This window comes from Vespula pensylvanica, chromosome 22 (assembly GCF_014466175.1).
Source record: "Vespula pensylvanica isolate Volc-1 chromosome 22, ASM1446617v1, whole genome shotgun sequence".
NCBI lineage: Eukaryota > Metazoa > Arthropoda > Insecta > Hymenoptera > Vespidae > Vespula > Vespula pensylvanica.
Window position 1 is genome coordinate 2945231 of NC_057706.1, and position 9655 is coordinate 2954885.

At 39.0% G+C, this 9655-nt stretch overlaps 1 protein-coding gene across 10 annotated transcripts; it reads left to right on the forward strand.

Annotated features, from left to right (window-relative positions):
• The first annotated feature begins 177 nt into the window (after window positions 1-177).
• On the forward strand, window positions 178-9546 carry LOC122636619 (armadillo segment polarity protein). Of its 10 annotated transcripts, none has more exons than XR_006328997.1 (11): window positions 178-433; window positions 2017-2077; window positions 2211-2441; window positions 2511-3305; window positions 3386-3654; window positions 3770-4111; window positions 4194-4367; window positions 4435-4737; window positions 5963-6059; window positions 6520-6581; window positions 7781-7917. XR_006328997.1 is itself a non-coding variant. In XM_043828026.1 (10 exons), exons 2-10 carry the CDS (start codon window positions 2041-2043, stop codon window positions 7963-7965), a joined length of 2397 nt encoding a protein of 798 aa, XP_043683961.1. In that variant the 5' UTR covers window positions 178-433; window positions 2017-2040; the 3' UTR covers window positions 7966-9546. The 10 variants fall into 10 exon arrangements, 8 of the variants coding, with proteins under 8 accessions (XP_043683961.1, XP_043683955.1, XP_043683962.1 ...); XR_006328998.1 differs by having other exon boundaries at window positions 6523-6581; XM_043828026.1 differs by lacking the exon at window positions 6520-6581 and having other exon boundaries at window positions 4230-4367; window positions 7781-9546.
• Window positions 9547-9655: the final 109 nt, after the last annotated feature.

Genomic DNA, 9655 nt, shown 5'->3' on the forward strand with positions numbered 1-9655 from the left:
GAGAGAGAGAGAGGGAGAGTAAGAAAGAGAGAGGGAATAAGTAAGAGAAAGAGAGTGAAAAAGAGAGTGAGGGTAGGTAGGATATGTAATAAAAATGTAGTGGGGGTAGAGCGTGCGTGCGACGCGCTCGTAGCGTCACTGCGCCCGTGGTGACACGAGGAACGGCCGTGGGGCGGCGCTGCGATCGTTCGGTACTGCGCGTCGCTTTCCGCCATCTTTAGTTGTCGGATCCGTGGCTGCTCCGTAGCGGTGAAAGAGGAATAGATAGGTAGATTTGTAGCGCTGGGAGCAAAAGGTACCGACTAGAGAGGAGAGGAGTGACTTGTGGGAAGTCAGGCGAGGAGAGCCCGAAGCACCGAGTGAGTCAGCCGTTACATCGCCGGCTCGTATCGCAAGTTTTACGGAATTGTGCTCCGCCGAACCTTGCAGTACGGTAAGTGCATCGCTCGTCGTGTCGAACGCTAATCGTTTAGCGTTCCTCCGTTCTCTCTCTCTCTCTCTCTCTCTCTCTCTCTCTCTCTCTCTCTCTCTCATTCTTTTTCTATTCATCGGATAATCAAGTTCGATTCATATTTCCATAACGAGACTCTCGTTGTGTTTACGCTGGGTGTGTCAAAGTGTTTTCCCCCTCTCCCTTTCGCTCTCCTTTCTCTCCCTCTCTCTCTCTCTCTGTCTCTCTTTCTGTATCAATTCTTCGTTCTATGTCGGTCTCTCTCTCTCTCACACTCGGTCTTCCGCCCGTATCGGTTCCCCCTCCGGTGAACCTTCCACTCTTCACCCCGCTTACTCCTTCATCATCCCACTCTCTACTACAGTGGATTGTTAGAAAATGGTGATGCATTGCATTCTCGGAGCCTTTGTTGTGTCGCACACCCACGCGCACTAGTTCTCGTTTCATCGTACGTACTACGAAGGATCGAGCCTCTTTTCCTTCCTTCTCTTATTTTATTTCTCTCTCTCTCTCTCTCTCTCTCTCTCTCTCTCTCTCTCTCTCTCTCTCTCTATACCCCTCTCTATCTATCTCTCTATATATCCCTCTCTCTCTCTCTCTCTCTCTCTCTCTATATAGCTATCTATCTATCTTTCTCCATCTCCCTTGCGCTTCACTGCTCTCCTCTTCCTCCCAGCCCTCTTCGCCTCGCGCGTGCACGGGCGTCCGTAGTAGGCGATTCCGTAACGGTGCAACGGCACGTAGTGTGTGCGGTGTTCGATCGTGAACAAAAAGGAGAAAAAAAAAAAGAAAAGAAAAAGCTTGTCGTCCATAATAGTTTATATAGACAGTGAGTGAGGTAGAAAGAACAGAAAGAGAAAGAGAAATAGAGATAGAGATACAGATACAGATACAGATAGATAGGCACGTTCGAAGATAGAAGCGGAAGCTGCGTGCGAGGAGACACTTCGGAGGAGGCAATCTTTCGATCGTTTTCACATTCCGTTGCGGAAGCATCTCTCCATCTTCTTCTTTTACCTCCTCTTACTCCTCGTACTCATCGTCGTCTTTGCGTCGCGACGCGGTGCACTGACCTTACGCGCGTCCTCTTCGTCTTCTTCGAAACGCACCTCTTTCGAAAACAAAAGGAACGAACGTAATGATAGTTTGCTTCGAAATACTTACACGTTCCTACGTTTGCTCTCGTATTATCTTTTCTTCGTTTCTTTTCTTCTCTCTGTCTCTCTCTCTCTCTCTCTCTCTCTCTCTCTCTCTCTCTCTTTCTCTCTCAGTCTCTTTTTCTTTCGTCCTCTTTCTCTTTTTCTCTGTATCATTCTTTCTTTTCTTTCCTCGAATTCCTTTGATTTTTTTTCCTTGTAAAAATAAGAAAGGAAACTTCCTAGTAATAATGTCATTCGATTCGTTGTCATTACGTACTTTGAAAATTCAAGAGTTACATAGAAACGTGCCGTAACGTCACCGTGTCATTCGTATACTTTCTCCTCTAACGCGTTCTTTATTCTTCTTTTAACAAAATCGATAGAACGATCAATTGTAGGTCATAGTTTTGTTTCTTTTCTTCTCAGGTGTGGATAGACTCACCTGCCAGAATGAGTTATCAAATGTCATCTAACCAATCCAGACCGAGTAAGTATATAGTTCTTCTACAGAAATGATTAAAATGTTGTTGAAATTATTAATTAATAAAACTTATATTAAATTATTCTTTATTAAAGTATTGTTGTAGTCAAGATTAATGAGTATTGTTTTCGGCTTGTAGTGTCCCACGGAAATTATCAGGGACCCGGTGATCTACCTATGGGGTCGGCCAAAGAACAAACATTGCTATGGCAGCAAAACTCTTACATAGCTGACTCGGGTATACATTCGGGGACAGTCACACAAGCACCGTCTCTGTCTGGTAAGGAAGACGACGAAATGGAAGGAGATCCATTGATGTTCGACTTGGATCAAGGTTTTGCTCAAGGATTTACTCAGGATCAAGTTGATGGTAAGCGTTCATTGGTAAAAGAACGACAAGCGTGCAAGTAAAACGCGAACTCTATTATTGTGTTTTCAGAAATGAATCAACAATTGAGTCATACTCGATCTCAGAGAGTCCGTGCTGCCATGTTCCCGGAAACATTGGAGGAAGGTATAGAAATACCTTCTACTCAATTTGACCCGGCACAACCTACTGCGGTACAACGGTTGGCGGAACCAAGTCAAATGTTGAAACATGCTGTGGTTAATTTAATAAATTATCAAGACGACGCGGATCTAGCTACACGTGCAATACCAGAATTAATTAAACTCTTAAACGACGAGGATCAAGTTGTGGTTTCTCAAGCGGCTATGATGGTCCATCAACTCTCTAAAAAGGAAGCCTCGCGTCATGCTATTATGAATAGCTCTCAAATGGTGGCTGCTTTGGTGCGTGCGATTTCCAACAGCGATGATTTGGAATCGACGAAAGCAGCTGTTGGAACGTTGCACAATTTGTCGCATCACAGGCAAGGTCTTCTAGCCATATTCAAAAGTGGTGGTATTCCTGCGCTTGTAAAGCTCTTGAGTTCTCCAATGGAATCCGTGCTATTTTACGCTATTACAACATTACACAATTTACTTTTACATCAAGATGGCTCAAAGATGGCTGTACGTCTTGCTGGTGGTTTACAAAAAATGGTGGCGCTACTTCAAAGAAACAATGTAAAATTTCTAGCTATAGTGACCGACTGTCTTCAAATACTTGCATATGGCAATCAAGAGAGCAAATTGATAATACTTGCTTCTCAAGGACCCATAGAATTAGTGCGCATAATGCGTTCCTACGATTATGAGAAATTATTATGGACAACGTCTAGAATTTTAAAAGGTAAAATATTTCGTATAACTCCTTATTCTTACTCATTCTCATTTTAACGAACGAACTAACGATTGTATTTGTTCGTACAGTGTTATCCGTATGTCCTAGTAATAAGCCAGCGATCGTGGAAGCAGGTGGTATGCAAGCTTTAGCGATGCATCTCGGTAATCCGAGTCAAAGATTCGTACAAAACTGCTTATGGACATTACGAAATTTATCGGACGCCGGTACCAAAGTCGACGGACTCGAAGGTTTACTTCAAAGTCTCGTACAAGTTCTTGGTTCTACGGATGTTAACGTTGTTACGTGTGCAGCAGGAATTTTATCCAATCTTACTTGTAATAATCAACGGAACAAAGTAAGCTATTTGAAACGTGATTACTAAACGTCCGTTTAACTCGTTGCAATGTTATTACATCGACGACCACGTCTAACTTCCTTTTCATTTATTTATTTATTTCTTTTTCTTTCAGGTTACGGTATGTCAAGTAGGAGGCGTCGATGCTCTTGTACGCACAATTATTAATGCCGGTGATCGCGAAGAAATAACAGAACCAGCGGTTTGTGCTTTGCGTCATTTAACTTCACGCCATGGCGAAGCAGAAATGGCACAGAACTCTGTCCGTTTGAATTACGGAATTCAAATAATAGTAAAATTGCTAAATCCTCCTTCACGCTGGCCACTTGCGAAAGCGGTGATTGGTTTGATACGTAATCTTGCGCTTTGTCCTGCAAATCACGGGCCACTTCGGGATCACGGAGCGATTCATCATCTGGTTAGGCTTTTGATGCGTGCTTATCAGACAACGCAACGGGTGAGTGTTTGAAGGGAATAGGTCGCAGAATTTTCTCTGCGTTAGTGGCGAGTATACGTGCATTTTATATATCTATATACAGCAGCGAACGTCAGTGGCCATTACTGGTAATCAACAGGCACCAGCGACGTATGCGGATGGAGTGCGTATGGAGGAAATAGTCGAAGGCACTGTTGGAGCTCTTCACATTCTTGCAAGAGAATCGCACAATAGGGTTATCATCCGATCGCAGAACGTAATTCCGATATTCGTGCAGGTACGTTCAAAATCGTTCGATCGTTACGATACTATAGTTAATCGGAATCCTTTCTTATTATTTACAGCTGTTATTCAATGAGATAGAAAATATTCAACGTGTAGCAGCCGGCGTACTTTGCGAATTAGCAGCCGATAAAGAAGGTGCAGAAATGATCGAACACGAAGGTGCCACGGCTGCACTTACGGAACTATTACACTCCAGAAACGAAGGCGTAGCAACGTATGCAGCGGCCGTATTATTCCGTATGAGCGAGGACAAACCTCAGGAGTACAAGAAACGGCTTTCCATGGAACTAACGAATTCATTGTTACGCGAGGATACGAATTTATGGAACAATGCTGATTTCGGCATGGGCCCAGATCTACAGGTAATGTGAATAAAATAGTAATACCGATGCATGAATTGCTTATGCCGTGGCTGAATTTATTTACTTATAAACAATGTGCAGTATATATATATAAGGCACTCGTTTATTTTGATATCTTAGCAGCGTGCACTGCTGAAAAAAAAAAGAAACGCTATTGCCAGCGTAGGATAGCTAGATATTTTTATATCAGCTCGTTATTACATAGGGTGAAAGATGCGGATAAAGAATTGCATAGTTAATATAAACAAATTTTTATATAGAGATAATAGATACATTGTATTAAGTAAATTAAGCCACGTTATAGATTATTCTCGGTGTTTCATAAAAACGCTAAATTTTATAAACAGATTTAAATAGTATACCAGATGCTTGCTCTCATTAGCTTGTATTCGTGTTAGCATAAACAGGTAGTTTACGATTGTATCACAATTGGCCATTATCCAATTCGCATAACTGAAGTTAAATTGTATAATAACCCGACAGGAGGAGGATTTATTCGTAAAATCATATTTGTCGAGCAAATTTATTTATTTATTTATTTATTTATTTATTTTTTCTTGCAAGAAAATGTCTTTTATTAATATTTTTTTCTTACTCGTCATTTTCGTATTATTATTATTATTAACTGCACATTGCTTTTCATCACTTCTAATTCCTTTTATTAATCGCTAAAAAGAAAAAATTTGAGTCGCTAAATAATTTATTTTCAAGTTAATAATAATAACGATAAGCTCGATGCTTTAGCTTATGAGTTCGCATTACTCATCTTCAAATGGCATTACTCATCTTCAAATGGCAAAACATATATATGATATTACCTGTAGCAGAAGACAATAATGTTGTGCTTAATGGAACAATGGAACATACGAATATTTGTATAGAAACGAGCTCGATGTTCGACATCCAGTTTGGAAGATATTATAATATGCATGGGAATGCGTTTTATCCTCTTTCCCTCCCCCTTCCTAATACCCCTCGTGTTTCGTCTGGGCTGGAAAGAATATCGCAGAAATGGATGCGAGATACTTTCGAAGACCTCGAGTATAAACCTTTATTCTTCGGAGAGAGATTTTTTTTGATCTTAAACGTTCGATAAAAAAGACGCGATTTACCGGTACTAGGCGAGTATTTTGCCGTTCCTATTTTTTTTTTCCTCGGGGTACTAAGAAATAGTCCCCGATTAGAAGATATGTTTTTGTGTTGACCTAAGCTACCTAATCTTCAGGACATGCTTGGCCCTGATCATGGCTATGATGGTATGTATGGACAAGGACCTCCTAGCGTACACAGCAGCCATGGCGGTCGTGGTTATCAACCACAAGGTAAGTTACGTGTAATCGAATCATTCTGCCCATCGAATGCTTTAAAGTATTTATAATTCATCCAATTGGTAGATGGAGTTTTATATATAAATATATAAATATATATATATATATATAAAATTCTTATTATTATTATTATTATACAAAAAAAGTCTTGAAAATTTCTACTTTGAGCGTAATATCGAAGATTTGCAATTTGTATGTCAATTTTAATACGAGTACATATACATAATATTGTGAAAGCTACGGGTCTAAAAATCTCTTTATCGGATATATCGGAAAATTGCTTTTAAGAACGTTATGGTATGGGTGAACTTTCACTTTTCTATTACGGTAATCTCTATTTTTGCATCCCAATAGCGTTCTATGGACAACTAATATTAACGAATCTACTTATTTCTTCTACTCGTCGAAAATCATTTTCGATTAAACGTAATGCATTTAATTGTTATTTTAACAGCAGCTTAACCCACGGAGTTAAATTAAAATACAGGCTATCAACCGTATCTCGCAGTAACATAGGTGACATTCAGCTCTTACGTACTGTTCTTTACTGTATTATTGATCGTTGTCTCATCGTTCGCTTTCTTTTCTTAATTTTTTCTTTTATTTTGCATTTTCTTTTCTGCTTTTTTCCGTGCTTGTGTCATTAATACTGTACGCTTATCTTACACATTGCTTTTTTTTTTTTAATTTTTATACATATATATATATATATATATATATCGATATGCTTCATGCATGTTTTGTGAATGCTCTTTGTTGTCTCATAAAAATCTATTTCATCGTTGATGTAAGCGACAAGCAACATTTAGTGTTTCATGTTAACGGATTTCCGTGCATGTTTTATATCTTCTCTTACGTCATCTCTTACGTAATCCTATGTGCTTTTTGGAAGAAAGAACGGCGTGTATGGTACTCTCAGGTATAGTGAGTTTTCTTTTTAAAGACGATCGGTAGACGAGTCTCTCTTTTCTTCTAACTTTGCCTTTCACAAGATATTCGAGCTATGCGTTTTTCGTTTTTATATTTCTAACGTAAAACTACGACCAAGAATATTCCAGTTGATTAATCGATCGTACAAAAGCATGCAATCAAGCGGTTTCAACGTCGGATTGTAATTTGTCCTGGCTTTCATCTTTCCCCCTCTGTTTATTGAAGTCTGAAAAATCAATAGTCGTCCGTATTTAAGTGCGCATTTCTCTTCGGAGATCTTTTAAAACTCTCTAGATACGAGGTAGATTATCCTCGCATTCGATATTATTTCTTATATTGCTCCAAAAGAGATACATATATCTGTACACACATATACATATATAAACTTTTTTTTCGAACTTTAAAAAAGAATATATTTAACGCGTATTATTCGGAACGTAGTAACGCGAATCGCGATGTCCTCTATCGCGGATCAAAGAGATATTTTCCGGTTGCTTACCGGTGGAAAGATGTCACGAGTTTTTGATTGCAAAAAGAGAGAAAAAAAAGAGAGAGAGAGAGAGAGAAGGAAGAAACAAAAATGATAGAAAAAGAGAGATGGCTTTCGAGTATCTTATAATAAAAATTGTATTCTACCGAGTGAACTTTATTTAATCTTATACATAGATATACGTATACGTTCTTTGTGAAGTATTATATTGATTATGATGAACTCGAATCTAAGTTTCTTTTGTTGGATAAATGGATAATCGTTGTTCTCTACGAAATGTTTTTTCGCACGACAGGTTATGACCAGATACCAATAGATTCCATGCAAGGATTAGAAATAGGCGGAGGATCGACATACGGTGCAATGGACACTATGGATGTGGCGCACGAAGGTGACCTTAGTTTCGATCATTTGGAAGAGCTTCCGGCGCCGCCCCAGGATAATAACCAGGTTGCAGCTTGGTATGACACTGATCTTTGAATCACGTGTCATCGCCGATCTCTCGCTCGCGAGGGCAACGATTTCGTGAGAATTTTCAAAGGAACAAACATGGAAACCGAGGATTTTAATACAGACGCGAGCATCGTCTCACATTTTATTCTCACCCTGTATCGATCGTATAAACGAACGATCCCGCGAGGGATCCTCGTTCACGCGCGGTGGTGTATACGAAAATAAAGGGAAAAAAAAAAAAAGAAAAAGAAAGAAAGAAAAAAAGAAAGAAAGTGTGCGTGCTACATCATCACAACCGGGTAAATTAACGAGGAGTACGCAAAAAGAAAACAAAAAAAGTGAGCGAATTTTACAATTGTTTTTATGAGATAAGGCCACGGGACAAAAAAAAAACTGTGTTCTCTTTTCGTTGTCCACGATTCCTCATGGTCAGGACATGGTGTATCGACTTCTATTTAGTAATACGAGATGGGTTATACTATATACATATATACATAACACTTACACAACACCGATGTGTCGTACCTTAGATATTTATAACGAATATGCGTAAAAGTGTGACGCTCGAATGTTATGTCGTCGTGATTCGTCATTGTTGCCACAAGTCGATCGCAACTCACACGACCTGAGAAAATGCATAAAGGGGGAGGAGAAGCAGTATGATGACATATCCCGCCGCGATTACTCTCGTGGATTATCACTTCTAAAAGCATCGTCGATATTGTACCTTCCGTTTTCTTTTTTCCTTTTTCTTTTTTTGGTTTTCTTCTGTTTCCTTTCTTCTTTTTCTTCTTTTTTTCTCTCTTTTTTTTTTACGTAAGTCTAAAAAGTTATTGTTAATGCGTTCGATAGAACGACGCGGCACTAACGTTTAGAAAAAAGAAAGAAAGAAAGAAAGAAAGGAAGGAAGATAGACAAACGGACAGAAAACAGGGTGAGAAAGGCTTTTTTGAAGAAGGAAAGAAAGACGAGGAGGAAAGTTAAAAAGGAAGGCGCGCGAAGACGTTAACGCATTTATATATCTGTCACAGTATTTTATTTAATTCATTGTTCTCGTATCACGTGCATAAGTGTTTCAGAAATTCGACCGGAAAGAAAAAGAAAGAAAGAAAAGAAAAGAAAAAAAAAAAAAAAAAAAAAGAAAGAACTGTATTGCCTAATACTTATTAATCCCCCGAATATTCACTGTATCATGTACTTCTTTCGAAAGTTGTGATTTGTAACCAAACTGCAAAATAATGACCTATTTATACCGCTATCCCCGAAATGGTAGTGTCAATCTCGTATTTTACAGGGTAGTTATACTTAATTTTTATTATTATCATTAAAGTAGATGAGCAATCGGAACGGAACTATACTGGACATCGGTGTGCCGATGTCCTGTAAGCTCTTCCGATAGCTGTCGATGTATTAGATTTAAGAAAAAGAAAAAGAAGAAAAAAAAATAAAAGAGAAAGAGCGAGAGAGAGAGAGAGAGAGAGAGAGAGAGAGAGAGAGAGAAAGAAAGAAAGAAAGAAAGAGAGAGAGCGGGACACGTAATTCGTACACATCATGTATATGTATCGTTTAATTGTCCATACGAATAAACTGAACGATTAAGTACTCGAATCTTATTTTCGTGATTGTATACGACGTGATCGAAATAATCGATAAAATTCACTTATTTCAGGTACCTTCGAAAGAAAGAAAGAGAGAGAGCTTCTCTCTTAAAATTCGA